The sequence below is a fragment of the Brassica oleracea genome, chromosome C7 (genome assembly GCF_000695525.1).
Source record: "Brassica oleracea var. oleracea cultivar TO1000 chromosome C7, BOL, whole genome shotgun sequence".
NCBI classification, from domain to species: Eukaryota; Viridiplantae; Streptophyta; class Magnoliopsida; order Brassicales; family Brassicaceae; genus Brassica; species Brassica oleracea.
Window position 1 is genome coordinate 23,067,149 of NC_027754.1, and position 19,088 is coordinate 23,086,236.

Consider the following 19,088-nt stretch of genomic DNA (forward strand, 5'->3'; position numbering starts at 1 on the left):
TGGTATAGATCACGTTCATGTCAATGCCAGATCTGTAATTGGTTATCTTCAGGTTAATTGACTTTTAATTATTAAAATGACTACAATCTTGATACTCTGGTTAAAACATCGTCTAATATAAACGAAAGGACCTCCTCGTACAGATAATAATGAGTCGTACTTTTATTTGTAAACTGTGGGTATGATTGATCCCTTCAGTATAACATTTTTTCAATGATTTGAATATTCAAAGTGCATTTTAATATCAATTGAATAGCCATACCAAAAGTTAAATTTCCTATTGCACCTTCCTTGGTATAACTTAACTAGACAATGATATGGTTTCTTTTGAATGCTAGTTGTGAAAAGACTATTTCATTTCTACGTTTTTAGAGTTTAAGTGACAATAAAACTGATTTTATGGGGGAGAGCATTTTAACCGAACCGACAAGACTTTGGTTATAGATTCTTTGTAGGTTTACTGAAACAAAACAAAATCAAATTTATATTAAACCACACGCAGAAAAGATCAAAATGTCATACATGTTAGATCCGTTTAACTCGAGATCAAGCTCTAAAATGAACTGTGGAACCTCCTCAAACCTTTTTTTTTTATCACAGAAAACTTCATTAAAATTAAAAAGCCCAAAGGCAAAGTAGCCCAATAAAGGGTCCATTACAAACTAGAGGTCCAAAGAGTAGATTTTGCTAAGGTATCAGCCTCATCGTTATCTTCTCTACCAATATGAAAAAACGCGATTGAAACAAAATCAGAAGAGAGATCATGATGGTCTTCAATGATCCCCACCAGTTCCTTCCTCTGATTCTTGTTGTTGATTGCTCGAATGAGCGTTCGATTGTCGGAGCACACCCAGAGACTAGAAATCCCTTGACTAGCTGCCTTGAATATACCTTCCCTCACGGCTAGAGCTTCGGCGATCAGTGGTGAGTTGACAAAGTGCTGAATCGTCGAGCCCTGATCCACTGCCGACTCCTGTCTCCCTCTTAAAACCCATGCCAGTCCTGCTCTATGCCGTTCTGCATCCCATGCCGCGTCTGATTTACATACAACGATCTCGGGATCCGACGGAGGTAAGTTTCTTACCGAGGTTTCTTGTTGTCCCATCTTGGTGTTCTGACCTGATGGTAGTAAATCCTGAGCGTTACTCCATTCTCTCGCTAAGTTTAAACTTTTTGACGCTATCTCTGCAGGAGTTAGGCTTTTGTTTTCAAAGACCAGGAGGTTACGATCTTTCAAGATCGACCAAATCACCCACGAGAAGATTGGTTTTGAGACTCCTGTTGGTGGTAAACAAATCGCTGAACGGAATCGAGTTGTCATTACTTTAAAGGAATCATCGACAGCTAGGTGAACTGTATCTTTTAGGGGAATGCACTCCCAGACTCTCTTTGCAAACAGACAGGTAAAGAAAATGTGTGTTGAAGTCTCCATTTCATTGCATCTTGGGCAATTGACATTAGCATTAATTCCCCTTCTTTGTAAATTCTCCCCCAGAGGCAGTGCATTCTGGATCACAGACCAGATGAAGACTTTCATCTTTGGAGAGCATGCTGTCTTCCAGACATCCCGGATCCAATCAAATTCCTGGACAGGTAAGTCTCTCTGACGCTCCTGGTTGTTGTTTGCCACCGAGTGATAGCCCGACCGTGTTGTGTAGTTACCTGAAGGGAGAGGCTGCCATACATATCTATCCTCTACTCCTCGCAGACTTGGTTGCAAGCATTGTATTTGATCAGCAAAGTCAGGTAGGAATCTTTCAATCCTCTGCTTGTTCCATTTGAGGTCATCCGTAAGAAGATCAAATACCCGTAGATCTAAAGCCTCCTCTTCTATAGGTCCATACGGTATGTTTTGTACATCTAGGGAGATCCAAAGATCCCTCCAAACCCGTGTAGATAAGCCGTTCCCAATAGCCTTGCCTAGATTTTTCTTTAGGAGATTTCGAACATGGAGTATTCCTCTCCAGCCATGAGAACATACCGAGGGTTGCTCCACCTCTAGAAAGCTCTGTTTATGGCAATATTTACCTTTTAGGATCCTAGCTAGAAGACAGTCTGGTACCGTGATGATCCTCCACGCTATTTTTGCCAATAGGGCTTGGTTAAAGAGTTGAATGTTTCTAAGCTCGAGTCCGCCTTCTGCTTTAGATTTGGTTAGCCTGTCCCATGCAACCCAACTCATTTTCCTTCTATTGTTTGGGCCATCCCACCAGAATCTTATAAGTGCAGATTGTATTCTCTTGCAGATACTAACCGGAAGCTCGAAACATGACATTGTGTAGGTTGGGATTGCAGATAGCACTGCTTTGAGCATCGTCAGTTTCCCGGCTTTTGACAGGCACTTGGTAGACCAGCTAACGGCTCGTTGCCTTATCATGTCTACAATGGACGTGAATAGATCACGCTTCCGGCGTCCAAAATGTTCTGGAGCTCCAAGGTATTTTCCTTCCTCTCCTTCCTTGGAGATTCCAAGAATCAGTTTTGTTTCCTCTTTCATTGCCAAGGGAGTCTTCTTTGAGAAAGTAATGGCTGATTTGCTTTTGTTTATCTGTTGACCCGAGGCAATTTCATGCTGTGTCAGAATCTGTTGCAGCTTCCGGCTAGACTCAGGAGAAGCCGCGCAGAAAAACATCGTATCGTCAACAAACAACAGATGAGTAATTCTTGGACATCCTCTAGCCACTCGAACTCCTAGCAGAGTACCCTCTTTAGCTGCGTTTTTGCATAATCCTGTAAGCACTTCCCCACATAAAATAAATAGATACGGGGACAAGGGGTCTCCCTGTCGAATTCCTCTGCTGGGTTGAACGTGTCCATAGGCATGGTCGTTAATTAGATAAGAGTAGGAGACTGTAGTTAGACACTCCATAATCCACTGGATCCACTTGCTGTAGAAGCCAAACCTCTCGAGTACTTGTTCCACAAAATTCCATTCTAGGCGATCATAAGCCTTAGACATATCAGTCTTCACCGCCATGAAGCAGTTCTTTGTAGCTTTAGATGTCTGTAGATACTGTAAAACTTCATGTGTGATCAGAACGTTATCCGTGATCGATCTTCCTGGAATGAAAGCAGACTGAGTTTCTGAGATGAGGGAATTTAGAACCTTCTTCAAGCGTAGTGAGAGTAGCTTTGATATGATTTTATAGTAAATGTTGCATAACGCTATCGGACCGTAGTCCTCTGCTCTCTTTGCCCCTGAGTTCTTAGGGATCAGTCGAACATAAGTATGATTCACTAAATTTGGCAGGGACCCCGATGAGAAGAACTGTTGAATTTCTTGGGTTATCGCTGGACCAGTAACCTCCCAGTTCGATTGGAAGAATGCAGCTGAAAACCCATCAGGACCAGGGGCTTTATCCGGATGGATGGCAAAGGTTGCTTCTTTAATCTCCTTACTACTTGGAATCTCTATCAACATTTCATTTTGTTTGTCTGATATACAGGGAACCAGAGCCTCCTGCACTATATGAGTGCCGTTGGACGGGATGAAGGTGAATAGACGAGAGTAGTAGTTGCAGATAACCTCTGAGATCTGCTCCTCTTCATAATTGGGTAATCCATCTTCATCTTCCAGGACTGTTAATCTGTTCTTGGACTTTCTGAGCTTTGCCGAGGCATGAAAATAACCTGTATTTGCATCTCCTAGGGATAACCAGAGTTGGCGACTTCTCTGTTTCCAAAAGTTCTCCTCTTCCAGGTAGGTCTTCAGAAGTTGAGAGTTCAAGTCCCGAATGAGCACTTCATCCGAAACATGGTTTGACATTGCTTTATCCAACTCTTGCTGAAGGGTGTCAATTTTCTGCCTGCTGTTTTCTTGAAAAGCTTTACTCCACTTGCAAATTGCTTGACGACATAGAGACAATTTCTCCTCTACCTGGAGGTGCGAGTTGCTTTCCCATAAAGCTTTTATAATTTCTTTAACCTCCTGATTCTCTTTTAGACGACGGTCAAATCTGAATATTCCATTTCCTCGTTTCTTTCTTGTATCCAGGAACGAGAGCAGGGGGCGATGGTCAGACCCTCCATATCGTAGGTATTGGCTACGGCATGATGGAAAGAGATCGGCCCACTCTGTGTTGCAGACGGTTCTGTCTAAACGACATTGGACGAGGTGTGTATTTCTTTTCCCCCTCCAAGAAAGGAAACTACCGCAGTGTTTTAGATCAAATAGGTTGTGCCTAGATAGGAAGGATCGAAATGCCCCGAACGTCCCTTCCGCTCTATCAGGCCCCCCACACTTCTCTGAGTTATCAATAATCTCGTTGAAATCACCTGTGAGGAACCAAGGGGTAGAATTATCTGACTGCAATGTTGACAAATTTTCCCAAAATGCTTGTCTTCTAGGTTGCTCAGGTTCTCCATAGACAAAAGTAGTGTGAAAGGAGATCCCTTTGTTTGAGATTATTGTGTCTATGTAACGCTTGTTTGAAGATAGTACAGTAAGCTCAATCTCCTTCTTCCAGAATAAGAAAAGACCTCCTGCTCTTGGTGTTTTAGGTGGCACCGTGTGGTAGTTTTCTAGGATAAGCCACTGTAGGTCTTTTAGGGTTTTTTCATCTGGATTCTTTGTTTCCATTAAGAAGATAATGTCAGGTTTATTCCTTCTATTTATCTCCTTTAAATGCTGGATTGTTGCAGGATTCCCCAACCCACAACAATTCCAGCTGGCTATGACTAAGGAGCCTGGGGTGGAGCAGCCCGAAAATCCTCCTTCCTCCTCGTGGATGCCGGAATTAGTTGGATAGGCGGATTCCTCCGTTGATGCGAGGGTCCTGCAGTAGATGATTGGGCCTGAGCTTTATTTTTCGCCGTGGAGTTTCTTCTGGCTGGTGAAATTGCCATACTGGAGATGTTTCTTTTCCTTAGGCTTGCACCCAACAGCACATTTGGGCTTACATTCACTGACCGAGTTCTGGTATGTTCCCTCCTCCTTCTTCGTGGATGCACATTGCTATCAGATTCCTCGTTTTGTATTGTTTCATCTTCATTACATTCTTCTTGAGGCCCATCCTTTGTCGTATTTTCCTTAGGGGGGGGGAGGAGATCATAATCCTCTGTTCCACTGTGTCAACAAGAAGGGAGGACTCTACGCCTGCTAGAATAGGTGCGCTTGATATGATTCTTGTCGCGGTCTCTTCCATCTGACCATGGGCATCTCTTTGGAGAACTCTATGTTGTCTGACTTGTGCTTCACAAGGATCAGCACAACTCAAATATTGCAAAGTGACATCCTGCAGATCCTCCATAAACCTATTTGTTACAGTTATACCATCTTGAGATAAAGAGAACTAGCTTAGACAAAAAAAAACAGAGCAGCAAGCCATAGGAGAAATTGACGAGTTCGTAAATATGTCAAGAAGACATTTGTTACAGTTATACCATCTTGAGATAAAGAGAACTAGCTTAGACAAAAAAAAAAGAGCAGCAAGCCATAAGGAGAAATTGACGAGTTCGTAAATATGTCAAGAAGACATTTTACATGACATTTGAGAGAATTTAAGAATTAAACAAAAACTAATAATGATACAAAAACGGTTTGCAACTCAAATAATAAACTGGTGAGTTCATAAGCGTTGGTGCAGAGAAAAAATGGCTTAAAAATTCATTAAACGGGTAACGTAGACCCTACGATGTGGGTACAACTACATACTCTCTCCGTTACTAATCCTAAATGTAAGATGTTTTAAATAATTTGAAGTTGCAATATATAATATGTTTTTATATTTCTAAGTAACTTTTTATTTTATTAAAAACTGTGTAAACAATAATATTTGATAATCTATTTTGTAATTGGTTGAATAACATTAATTTATAATTTTAATAATACTTTCTAGATAAACAAATGTTTTTTTAATATGCGTGTTTTTATCTAAACATCTTATATTTACGAACGGAACGAGTAACTGCTTGTTATCTCATGAAATATTGGTGTCATTCAATTCCTGAATTCCAATCATATTAGACCCAATCATATATTTTCTAGCTTACTAACAAACACAAATAACTGTTTTCAAATAATAGCAATGCTATATTATTATGAAAAGTGTATAATGGAGGGCAGAGCTTGCAACTAGATAAATATGGAAAGAGGTCTACGTACTATGCTTCTTATGGGCATTCATGATCTGTTTCTCATTTCTTGGAACTCATCACTTTTTTCATCGTGGTTATTAGCATCTGAAGCTTTTTTCTGAAGCTTGAAAGTACATTTTGATTAAGTAAGACGTTGATCATCAAAGTGAGCTGAAAGTTAAAACCCGCTAGTCAACCCGCAATGCATCCTGATTCGTGCCATGACCTGTCTTAGATTATTATCACAATAATAATCTACTTCTACTGGTTAGCCCATTTTTACATTAAGTCTGGTCCTTTTTTTTTTTTTTTTTGCTTTGCCAAATTCATATTAGCAAGTAGCTGTATGTGTTACAAAAAAAAAAAAAGCAAGTAGCTGTATAACCAAATCAATGAGTTGTATATTTAACTGTCCGCCGCCGGCCACAAACGGCACTGTTTTTTAATATATATATGTATAGTTTCGTGTCATACATGTATTATACGTTATATATATATATATATATATATATTCTTCTATTGGAGAGTTAATAAAATGACTGATATTTTCTACATTTTAACGGAATTTTCTAACAAATGAAAAAATCATTATCTCTGTGTTACAAAAAAAAAAAAATCATTATCTCTTATGTATCGTTTGATATTTTTTAGAACTCCTATTTTATTTTGTTGGATAAATTGTTTACACATGTTGGGTAGAGAAAATTTATAAGATAAATCCTTTATTGCTCATTCTTTTAACATTCTACTCAATCTTATTCCATTAAAAAATCCGGTTCTTGTGAAAAGAAATTGACCAGGTGATTACAAATTATTTAATATATTTTTCAATCATTCAAAATATTCAAAGTTTATGGATAATGGAAAACCTAATTATTAATTAATTATTCGAATCATATTCAAATGAGGCCTTTTGAAATTTTTATTGTTTTTCACTTTTCGTAGACTAAATTTTGATGAGCTGGTCTATGAACTGGCTTCCCATTTACGTACTTCACGACTCAATCAAAACCACTAACCATTTCCCAGATGAAACTTGGTTCTATTTTTCACATTTTTGTAATTTTTTTTATTTCAACTGTACTTATAGAGTATAGACGAGTATGTTACGTCCGCTCAAAATTTAAGTTTGGTCTATATTTTTGTTTACGTATATACATTTAAGTTTTGCTAATTTTGTTTCACCGCTGAAATATATAGAGTAATGTTTAAACAAGAAGTTGACAAAAAAATGTTTAAACAAGAAAGTTTATTTAACTAATTAATTCATTTTAAGAAAACTAGTATCGCCCACAAAATCAGGTATTTATTACACAGTTTGGATTAGGTCCGGACGTTCGGTCTTCGAGTCGGGTTCGGCTTCAGGCCTTAAATATTTGGATCCAATAGGTACTCATAAATTTCATGTTCGGATTCGGGTCGGTATTTCTCGGGTCCAGATCGGTTCGGATCTATAATTAAAATACCTATAAAATATCCATACTTTTTGAGTCCATATCGGGTTCGGTTTGGGTTCGGGTATTTAGGATCTGAAAAGAACATGACATACCCAAATTCCATCAAATTTAGTCGATATTTGTCATATATATCTAAAATTTTACAAAATAACTTAACTTAAACTAACATTTTAAAGTTTCATATTACTTAAAAATGTTACAAAATAAAACAAATATTGTTAACAAAAGATATTTCAATTAAATCATAAAATAATAAATATAAAATAGAATACAAAAATCATAGTTTTGGATATACATGTTTTTAAGTCGGGTACAAATCGATTCTTATCGGATCGGATCTATTCGGATCGTTTTTTTTGGTCCGGGTCTATTTGGGTCGGTTCCTTTCGGTTCTGGTGTTTTTTAGATAAAAGAAATTTGGACATAAAAGGTACTTGTAAATTTTCATTACGGTTTGAGGTCTGGTATTTTCGGATCGATTCCGATTCGAGTTTTCGGGTCCAAGTTAAAATGTTCAGGCCTAGTTTGGATGATGAAACAAATAATGCTATCGTTGATTAAATTGTTATTTTTCTTGCACACAACTGGATTGTCAATTTTTTATTTTATTCTATTTTGTCTTAGCTAACTCCATTTACTAAATGTTGTTGATTAATTATAAAAATCACATACGTCAGTGCCTATTTAAATCCTCCACCCCTATAATCAATTCTATAAATCTTTATTTGTATAATTGCGAATCAAGGTTGTTATTCTCTGTTTTTTAATTTTTATGTTTAACCTTTCGGCTTGTTTTCTTTCCATTCTTAAATCTAGTGTAAAAAAAAAAAAAAAATCAAGTGAGACCAATCTTAAGATCAGAAAGAGTTTAAGTTATATCAAACATGTTGGACAGTGCATTACGATCATTAACTAAATCATTACATTAATAAATATTTAAATAATTATATTTGCTTGAACCCAGAGGATCAATCTACTTATTTACATCAGAAATTCGGGTTATTCTTCTCGACTCATTTTTCATTAGTGTTACGACTTTAAAAGTTAGCTAAACATTATCGTTAACAGAAGAGTATATATCTTAACATTTTCATTAGCTGGTAGTCTACAACAGATGATTAAATACAATAATTACGTATGTTATATGACTGATTCTTTAAATTATGACTAAGTATGGAAATAATTTTCTAGTTATGAATGTATATATTAAAAAGGCTTTTCTCTAAGAACATAATAATACGTAAAATAATTTATCTACAAAAGAACATATCATTGTCCCAAATTTAAACAAAACAAAAAAGAACATATCGTTGTTTGTATAAATTGTCCCTTTTTAACTTTTGGCCTGTTTTGTTTCCATTCTACGTCCCGTGATGTAATAAAATCTAGTGTTACAAAAAGTTATAAAATAACAAAAATAAGTTTCATATCTTTTAAACAAGCAATTAGGGGAGGAGATAAATACGTGTCGAAGCCTTAGAAACTGTCAGAAAACGCCGAAAAGGTGTTTGCCTAAATACAAAGCATAATCCTGATCAATGTCTTAGTGATAAGTATGTCTCTTAATGCCTTTCACTAAACGTAAACATGGCATGTGCCACCTATGACACATACGACCACTTAATTAGTGATAATTAAGGATTTCTCCTTTATTCACGCTATAATCGTATACTATTAAGAAGACAATTAAGGTTTGATGAAGTACGTACACAGCTGCAAACTGTCAACTCAAAGTCATTTTTTCTGGTTACGTAATTCTGTGTTAGGTTATAATTTTACAAACATTTTATCTATTTTCTTATATTTTACAGGGTAAGATACCGAACTCAATGTTATGTGTTTGGTAATCATGTTAGATTTCATACCATTTATCATTGTTGCTTAGCAACTTATTATTACATCATTACAAGATTACACAAAAAAAAGAAACTTACGCAAAGAAGAAACAGAAAAAGAAAAGGAGAAATAAGTTTGCAGGAGAGAAACAGAGTTTACAGAGCTCAATGTTATTCCTAATTGACAATAATCAATGTCATATAGTCCGTGAAAGCTATGATTAGTTATTTCCTAGCTTGTGAGATAAGAGGAAGACTAAAACTTTTAATTAGGTTCATCCCCTCTGCTTATGATATAGCTAATCACCGACTCATAATGAAAACAAATTAGAAGAATACTAAGGCGATAATACATAATAATTTAAGGAAAAATGAAAATTCTATTTAAAATAGAACAAAAAAAAAAGCGGAGTGACGGAGACGTTCCGTAGGTACAGACAGCTAAGAATATGATTATCGGAAGATTTTTAAGGTGGGGTTCTTAGCAGAATATAAGAACCTGATTCTTTTTAATTAAAAAAACTAAGAATCGGTTCTTAAATAAGAGTTTTAAGAGAATATTCTTAGTTTTTTTAGTTAAAAATTAAGAGATGGGTTCTTATATTCCGCTAAAAACTTTAACCTAAAAACCTTTCAATAATCATGAACCTAAGTGCAGTGTTTCCTTTCCCTCTTTTTTGTTCGTGCGTAAACCCTCTGAGTAAGCTTGAGTGTCCCTTGTCTGTTGACTATTATTTGAGCAGAAGCCTAACACATCTCCTTCTAATGCTGTTTAGAGCATAAGCGATAGGTCTTTTTTTTTGTTACTGCAATAGGTCTTTCGTATAGTGTTTTACAATTAGAATAAATAAAACAGTGAAAATAGTAGAGTAATTTTATTTGAGAAACTCTCATAACTTTGTGAGAAACTTATCTTTCACATGTTATTTATGTAGTGATTTTTTTAAGAAAATAATTATATAATTAGATATTAACATTTTCATTTTTTGAGAGATTCCTAGAGTATATACCATATTACTCATGCTCTTATTTGTTAAAGAGTATTTGGCTTGTATTTTTTGAAAAAAAGAATGTTAAATTAATTCAATAAATTTTTTTTTTACGGAAACTATTTAAATTTTTTTGAGCCATATCAATCTATTGTTACATCAAAAACAGAAGAAATTTATCTTATTTTTTTTATTTTTATTTTTTTGCTAAGAATGTTAATTTAATTTAAGATATAATGTTTTTCTACAGAGAGATGAACCTAAACAAGAGATACCCTGGCAAAAAAAAGAATAGAAAAAACAGGATATCAATCAACTAAGCATAGAATAACTCCAAGAACACTCATGGAGAGACCCGAAAAATAGAAAGTGGGTCATAACTTCATATGGCCAAAGTGCCATAAGGGAGCTGAATTTTCTCCGCTTCCTTGCCGCATAAATAGTCAATGATGTGTCTATTAATTCCATTGAAAGCCACCAGTGGAGGGAGCAGGGTCTGGTTGTGAAGCATATTATTCCTCTGCTGCCAGATGGTGTAAGTAAGGGCTTGAACCACCATCATACGCATGACTGATGGGGTTAAGGATGTGAACGATGAAGCCCACTGCATCAGGTGCGACCAGTTTGAGAATTGTGGCACCGGTTCTCTGATCCTACGATTAATTTCAGTCCATAAGGCCCCAGCATAAGGGCAAGAGAGCATCAAGTGTCCCTAGTTTCCTGTTGTGTCGAGCAGATGCAGCAGTCTGTTTGGATCTGTAAACCCCAAGAAGCAAGACGGCATCTTGTAGGTAACCTGTTAAGATTTGTAACCCATAAATGGAAAGCATTCTTAGGAGTAGCTCCACTGAACCATATGTATTTAGCAACAGCCTGGGTTGGAGCTCTAGGTCTCTACACTTCCCATGTTCTTGAAGAAGAGAAAACTGGGTGTGATTGTCCCTCTGTTGACCAGGTAAAGATGTCGGGAGCTCTGTCTAGCGATGGTGTAGGAAAGGTTGTGAGAAAGGAGTGAAGCGCAACTTCCATATCTGATCTTGGATGCGGCAGCCTCCATCCTTGTTCATTGTAAGCGTCAGCCACAGATGCATCTATATGAATCCTTAGGTTGCAGGGACCATTCCTACCGAAGACATTGATTAGAGGCCTAAGGGGGTCTAATTATCGTACCAGAAACTTGTGTTGCAACCATTGTGCACATCACTGATGAGAAATCTTGATATCAAGTCTCTAAGCTGAAGTATGCATCGCCATTCCAGGACATAAGCGGCGATTCTGATTGTGACCAGAAGCTATAGGAGGTAGGGCAGTTGTGGTGACAATGCCAAGCCACCCAGAGGGAGCTGCTACCTGAAAATAAGAGCCACGCAAGATGCAGTAGCAGTGTAATATTCCAAAGTTTAAAGTTTTTGAGGCCAATGCCTCCTTCATCCTTGGGCAGACACATTGTGCTCCATGATACTTTGACGTTTGCTCGCCTATCTGTTGCGCCAGACAAGAGGAAACGCGAGCAAAGCGATTCGATTTTTTTGATACATCCCCGCGGAAGGAGAAAAGTAGATGTCCAAAAATTGACAGTTCCTGTAATGACGGTTTTGATCAATAGGCAGCGACCAGCAAAGGAGAGAGATTTAGTGGCCCAGAGATTGAATCTGCTGTTAAGCTTGTCGATCAGGGGAGAGTATTCAGAGATTTTTAGCTTTATGTGCATCAACGGGAGGCCTAGGTATCGTATCGAGAGAGAGCCAATCGTGAAACCATTGGCAGAAAGCGCAGTGGTTTCTTCTTGGCTTACTCCTGCATAAAACAATTCGGTCTTATCTCTGTTCATTTGAAGACCCGACCAGCCAGCGAAGTCATCAACGGTCTCGTTAATCATGAAGAGAGGAGCTATCGCCATAAAAAAAAACCATAACATCATCTGCAAATATGAGGTGGGTGATTCCCAGCTCCTCTGTGTTAAGGTGATAGCGGATGTAGCCTGAGTTGAACCTGAACGAAGAAGACCAGAGAAAATTTCCATGGCAAGCACAAATAGATAGGGTGAGAAGGGATCATCCTGTCGAAGTCCTTGAGTACTCCTGAAGTAACCACCAGTGTGTCCGTACAGAGATTGAGAGTGAAGTTGTGGTTATACAAGAAGATATCCATCCTATAAATGTTTCCGGCACGTTTATAGCACAGAGAGGTGCCATGACAAAGTCCCTTCTCAAAGTGTCGAAAGATTTCCGTAGGTCTACTTTTAACATCCCGCTAGGCTCCATGTTGTTAGAGTTGTAGCCATGCACTATTTCAGTAGCAAGGATAACATTTTCAGTAAGTAATCGACCAGGCATAAATGCAGTCTGAGAGTGTCCTATCGCCAAGTTTAGAATTCCTTTCAAGCGATCTGCCAAAAGCTTGGAAATCACTTTGTAGATAGTATTCAAACATGATATGTGCCTGAAGTCAGTGGTCTTTGAAGCATTAGGAATATTTGGGATAAGAACGAGGTTAGTAGCATTCAGTTGTTTAAGGAGACACCCTGAGTTGAAGAATTCTGCAACAGCTGATGTTACCTCTCCACCCACAACAGACCAACAACTCATGAAGAAATCTAGAGAGTATCCATCGGGACCGCTCGCCTTATTTCGTGGAAGAGAGAAGAACGCATCACGGATATCATCAGCAGTGATTGGAGCGGTGAGTAGAGCCTGCTGAGCTGTCAAACAAGAGAAGTCCAAGAGGGTGGAGATATCATCCTGGATGAACATAGGAGGATCAACCGGCTTTCCCAAAAGGTTCGAGAAGTAATTGACACAAAGACTCTGGATATCATCCTGAGATTCATTGTGCACACCGTCCTCATCAATAAGATAGTGTATGTGATTGATAGCTTGTCTTGCGTTTGCCATACGGTGGAAAAAAGGGGTGTTTCTATCTCCCACCGTTAAACAATTAACCCTTGAACACTGATAGAAAAAAGATTCCTCGGCTGTAGAGAGCGTTACCCACTTTTGTTGCAAGTTCAACTCCATCTCTGCATTTTCTATGGTAGGGTCATTTAGGGTGCGAATCTGAGCAATATCAAGGGCCTCAGATGCCTCTTTTACTCTCTTCTCAATATCAGAATAATTTTGTTTGCTGATGTCCCTTATGGCCTTCTTGAGAGTCTTGAGTTTTCTAACGACACGAAACATAGATGTGCCGCTTATTCTGAAAGAAAACCAATGATGAGCAACTAAGGGTAGGAAATTTTCATTCTTGAGCAGGTAGTTGAAAAACTGGAATGGCTTTTTCTGCTTAGGAGCACCCGAGTGCAGATACAAAGACATTGAGGCATGGTCTGTGAAAGCTGGCTCGCCAAACACTGCCATAGATAGGGGAAATAACAGCAGCCAATCATCATTCACTAGGACTCTGTCGAGTTTCTTTGCAATAGGTTCCAGCCGTCTTTTGTTGCACCAAGTATTGGAAGATCCTCTGAAAGTAATATCCGCTAAAGCACACTGGATCAGATAGGCATGGACATTCGGGGTCCCAATCGGATTTCGGTTTAATCCAATCGGGTTTCGGTTTTTCGGGTTTATCAAAATCAGCCCCATTCGGGTTATATGAAAATTTGGTTCGGGACCGGTTCGGGTTCTATCGGGTTCGGGTCGGGGTTAGTAAATCTTCAAAGAACCGGTACAACCCGATGTACTTTCGGGTTCGGGTCCCAATCGGTTCTTCGGTTTAAATGTACCTGATTTATATTTACTTTGTAACCAAAAAGTAAGTAAAATCGGTTCTTTGGTTTTAAAATACTTGATTTGTACCTATTTTGTAACCAAAACATAAATAAAATCGGTTCGAAAAAAAGAAATGAACATCAAATGTGATCATTCAAAATCAAGTGAAAGGTAAACATAGTTATTGATCGAAAGAAAACCAAATAAATGAAAGCATAAAACGAAAACCAAGTTCTCATGAAATGAAAACATTATTCAATGAAAACAAAACCAAAATCTAAAAACTTCAACCTTCAACCTTCAACCGCCACCTTCAACCATAAATTTTCATATAATAGATAATTATTTTAGATGTTCAATATATTTTGAATACATATTAGGAATTGAGATCATGTTTGGTACGAGTTCTTTTTGGAAATTTTGTATGTTTCGGGTTCTATCGGGTATCCAGTTAGGTTCGGGTTTGGTTCGGATAATACCCATAACCCGAAATACCATAAAACAAGATCCATTCGGTATTTATGCCGGGTTCGGATCGGTTCGAATTCATTTTTATCGGATCGGGTTCGGTTTATTTGCCCAGCCCTAGGATAAGAGATTCCGCAAATAAACGAGTAGAGAGATCAACATTCGGGCCAACAGCTGCTGAGTTTTCTGAGGGTCTGAGAACCTGATTAAAGTCACCAAGCACGGCCCAAGGTTTACCCATAACACGGTGATCAGTAGCTAGGGATGTGAGCTCAGACCAGAGAAGCCTCCGATCCATATCATCTGTCGAAGTGTAGACGAAACAAATAATCACGGGGGAGGTTGAAGCCGGAAAGAAGACCTCGCAGGAGATCATCTTAAGGGACTTGGATAGGACAAAAAGCTTCACACTAGGAAGCCAAGTAATCCAAATCTTTCCTAAATCCGAGAATGCGTAGTTACTATCAAACAACCAGCCAGGAAGAACCGCATTCATAAACTTTTTCTGTTTTCCAGACTGTACATGAGTTTCGAGTAAACTCCCAAAAAGATAATCCTTATTCCGAATCCAATTCTTAAATCTGCTACGATGCGATAATTTATTAAAACCTCGCACGCTAAGAAATTTATCTTAGTGAGAACTAAGTTGCTATGGCCTTTCCATATACTGAATCATGTCGTGTATTCATGCTGGAAATGCGGTTTCTTACCTGCTAGTCTATGAAGTTAATCATAGTAGAAACTGAGTTATGCTTTTCACCAAATCTTCTCCCATTTCGTTTTCTCCATATTTTGTATAGGAAGGCCTGAAATACATATATGAGAATGAATAGCTCAACCTTACCTTTTTGTTGATGCATAAGTAGTTGAATTATATCATCCCATTCATATGTATATTGTTTTACATTTTAATACTATGTTGTGGTAGAGAAAATTTGAGTATGAAATATACATCGATCGTAAATAGCGTAAGTTTATGCTGACTCCTCTTTCCCTTCGATACGTGCCTGCTACTGCAGCAGGTAGAGAGAATGGCCTGCAGCTCAAAACCATTGAAGACCAACTAATTATCTGACTAAGAAATGATAGAGAAAACTTTGTTTACTCGAATCAGCTGATTAAATTGACTCTTAACATTTTCTTTTATTGTTATATGGGAAATATTAATATCATGATCATAGTCAAATTTTAGGATTCTTTGATGGTCTACAAAAATCAGGATTTAATTTGAATACCCTTTTCCATTTTTAATCTTAAAGTTGAACCCAATCTCCAATTTAGGCAATATAATACATATGCAAGGTAAATTTTTGGGAAAATTGGCAATATAGAACAAAATAACTATAGATTTGTCCCTTTAGTATTAAATCATAAATTTTTGTCCCTATAGAATAAACAATATTGAATACCCTATTTTGTCATTTTCTTTAACATGTAGTTACCATAAAAAAAACTAATTTTATAAAAGGAGTAAAAGTTTTATAAAAAAACACAATTGTATCGTCCTTCCTTCCTCGTCTCTGACTCCTTCTCAATTGAAGAAGATGCGATTTCGTTCGCCGTCGCCACCGTCTTGAGCTGGCCGTCTAAGTCTGTCGGAGAGGTTGAAATCGTCGTCCCATCTCTCCGTCGTCCTCCTTCTTTCATCGTCACATCTCTTCGTCTAACCTCTGTTATCTCCGCCGTCGTCACATCTCTTCGTCCTTCCTTCCTCGTCACTTCTCTTCGTCTTTCCTTTGAAATCGTCGTCACGATTAGATTCACATTGTTCTACTTTTGCTCTTGCTTCATCTCGGTTCCCAAAAATTGAAGGTTAGGGTTTGGAAATCCCCTTTATTATTTTTCTTTATTTTGTTCGTTTTATGGTTTTGCATGTAGTAGATAGAGATTGCTTTGATTGAAAACACAATTCGATTCACATTTACGGTTTTGATTTTTAGTTTGTGTTTGAGTTGATTGTAGTTTGTTGTTGAGTTCGATTCACGTTTTAAAACACAATTCGATTCGATTCACGTTTATAGTTCTCAATTCCTAATAGACTTGAAAAGGCTAATTAGTTTGACATGTAAATAGATCGATTTTACATGTTGTTAATGTGATCAGTTGATTTGGCTCTGTTTCTTTGCCGTGTTTGGACCATGCGTGTAGAGAAAAACACATATGCTAGTTGATTGTGATTGTTAGGTGCTATTTTTGAATGTCTAATAGTTTGATTGTGAGATTGAGTTATATTTACTTTGGAATTGTGTTTGTATGTCCTTAAAGGAATGGCTAGCGAGTTGAAGTTTATGATTTCATGTTTTATAGGAATGGCTTATCAGTTTCCAAAACGCATTCTTGAAGAAGGAGCTGAGACTCAGATTGATAAGATTAACAACACCTGTAGACGTACGATTCTTGAAACGGTGAAGGGTGTTCTCAAGGATGAGTATGAAGAAGTATTGAAAGACCCGGTCTTCGGTCCGATTCTGGCAATCGTAGAAAATAAGCTCATTTACTCCGGGAAGATTATTCACAGCTTCATATGCAAGCAGCTCAAGGTTTCCAAGCTCCACGAGTTGTGGTTTCTGTTCGCAAAGCGGCCTCTCAGGTTTTCTATGCAAGAATTTCATGCCGTGACTGGTTTGAAGTTCAAAGATGAACCGGAGATAGACTTCATTAACTGGAAGGATGATAAGGGGTTCTGGAGCCTCGTGCTGAAGCAAAATAGAAAGATTAACTTATTCAGTGTAAGGGATGAGCTTCTGAAAGAGTGTAAGGAGTGGACTTATGTGGACAGGGTGAGGCTAGTATATCTGTGTATTATACATGGATTCATCATGGCTAAGGATTGGAAAGTGTCTATCCCTCAAGAATACATCCGTTTGGTGATGGATTTTGAGAAGTTGAGGATGTATCCTTGGGGTCTTCGCGCGTATGATGAGCTGCTTGCATCAATATTCAGAGCAAGGGAAGATTTGCATCTGAAGAACAGTTACGTGTTGGATGGATTCTCATATGCGTTTCAGATATGGATTATGGAGGCAGTCCCAGACATTGGTACTATGGTGGGTAAAAAGATTAAAAAAAACATCACCAAAGCGAGATGTAGAAATTGGAAAGGAAGTGGAAAAGTATCCTACCAAGATATCAGTAGCTTAGAGTCACACTTCGATAAGGTAACTATCTTTCTTCTATGAATATTGAATTCTAAAATTTGAACAATTTATGTTTACTGATTTGTTTGTTCTTGGCAGGGAGAGCTGTTTCCCTTTATATCTAATACTGGGAACAATGATGTGGTTGATGATGCTGTGTTCATTAGGGAAGATGAGAAAAAGGATGAAAGAGTTGGTCGTATTGTTGCTCTGATGAATGCCAAACAAGACTGGAACCAATTCGCTTGGGAAGTTGAGGCTTTGCCTCGAAATGTGGAGCTTTCTGATTCAGAAGAAGATGTTGAAGTCGAAGATGTCACAGAGGAACCGTCTGTTATTGCAGAGGAACCGACTGTTGTTGCAGAGGAACCAATTGTTGTTACGAAAAGGGGCAAGCGCAAGCTTATTGATCCAGGTGTCGAGTCTCGAAAGAAACAACTGCTTTGTCAACGGGCGGCTGAGCATAACAGTGGTGTCTCCGGTGATCTGAAGACCTTCATTGAAGGTTTGTTCACCTCTTCTTTCAACTCTTTAAAGGAGCTGGTGCAAAAGGACATTCAAGAGCGTTTTGACAAGGTCCATAATGAGATGGCTAAACTCAAGGAAACGATGTCTCAAGTTACGGGTCCTTCACATACAGAGGGGAAAACCAGAGCATCTGAGATTTTGGGTCCTTCACAATCAGGAGGGAAAGACCAAGACAAATCATCACAGAGTCCGGGTCCTTCAGCAGCAAAGGGAAAAGCCAATGGCAAGGCAGCTGAGAGTTTGCCTCCTCCTGCGGTTCATCGTAGCCCTAGGCCAGTAAGAAAGGTAACAAAAAAATGAATCTTTTGTAATGTTCCATATCGGGTTTGAATCTTTTGTAATGTTTTGTTCTTTGTCTTTTGTTTTGATTGCTATGTAGTTTGACACGGCTGTAATGTGGTTGTATTTTCTTATGTGGCATAACGGTTGACTTGATTGTAATTTTATTTGTATGAAGTGAAAACACCCTTCTATTAATGTTATGCTTGGTTGTATTAACAGGATGTTCAAAATTCTGAAGACGACATGATGGATTTTTTGAAGAATTTGTCACAATCATCAAACATCAAAGTAGAAATGGAGACCCAAGAGTACTTACAAGATGCCATGGGAAACCTTTCTCAATCATCATATGTTAAAGGTTTCGATCCATCACAAAAACTCAATGGCGAAGAACCAGCTGAATGCGTTACTCCACTGACTTCATTTAAGCCTGCGGATTGGAGACCACCTACTCTCAAAGATATCGACTTACATGAGGATCGGGTGAACGATAGCGATTACTCACTAGTGTTTGTCCCTGAGGATTCATGGGCCAAACTGATTAAGTGGTCCTCAACTTCCATGTAAGTTTTATAATGTTTCTTCATGTTTTATAATTCAATCTTTC

General features: G+C 38.0%; 3 protein-coding genes across 3 annotated transcripts in view; 1 reads left to right on the plus strand and 2 right to left on the minus strand.

Moving 5' to 3' along the window:
• Positions 1–11,586: 11,586 nt before the first annotated feature.
• LOC106302880 lies at positions 11,587–13,712 on the minus strand. Its single transcript, XM_013739288.1, has 3 exons — positions 12,451–13,712; positions 12,267–12,348; positions 11,587–11,706 (listed from the first exon to the last, which is right to left on the minus strand). Exons 1-3 carry the CDS (start codon positions 13,710–13,712, stop codon positions 11,587–11,589), a joined length of 1,464 nt encoding a protein of 487 aa, XP_013594742.1.
• Positions 13,713–15,986: 2,274 nt separating this feature from the next.
• On the plus strand, positions 15,987–19,048 carry LOC106302881. The gene is made up of 4 exons (XM_013739289.1): positions 15,987–16,346; positions 16,842–17,692; positions 17,771–18,484; positions 18,701–19,048. The coding sequence occupies exons 2-4, from the start codon at positions 16,844–16,846 to the stop codon at positions 19,046–19,048; spliced, it is 1,911 nt and encodes a 636-aa protein (XP_013594743.1). The 5' UTR covers positions 15,987–16,346; positions 16,842–16,843.
• Positions 19,049–19,078: 30 nt separating this feature from the next.
• Positions 19,079–19,088, minus strand: part of LOC106302882 — a 1,679-nt gene continuing 1,669 nt past the window's right edge. Inside the window, exon 2 of the mRNA XM_013739290.1 lies at positions 19,079–19,083. Coding sequence (XP_013594744.1) covers positions 19,079–19,083 — 5 coding nt within the window. The remainder of the gene's footprint in view (positions 19,084–19,088) is intronic.

Coding starts and splice junctions, on each gene's coding strand:
- LOC106302881 (XM_013739289.1), top strand. CDS start 16,844: ATGGCTTATCAGTTTCCAAAACGCATTCTTGAAGAAGGAGCTGAGACT. Junction 17,693..17,770: donor TAGAGTCACACTTCGATAAG/GTAACTATCTTT, acceptor TGTTCTTGGCAG/GGAGAGCTGTTTCCCTTTAT. Junction 18,485..18,700: donor GCCCTAGGCCAGTAAGAAAG/GTAACAAAAAAA, acceptor TTGTATTAACAG/GATGTTCAAAATTCTGAAGA.
- LOC106302880 (XM_013739288.1), bottom strand. CDS start 13,712: ATGGCAGTGTTTGGCGAGCCAGCTTTCACAGACCATGCCTCAATGTCT. Junction 12,349..12,450: donor ATCTCTGTACGGACACACTG/GTGGTTACTTCA, acceptor TTCTTCGTTCAG/GTTCAACTCAGGCTACATCC. Junction 11,707..12,266: donor TATTTGCAGATGATGTTATG/GTTTTTTTTTAT, acceptor TCTTATTTTCAG/GTAGCAGCTCCCTCTGGGTG.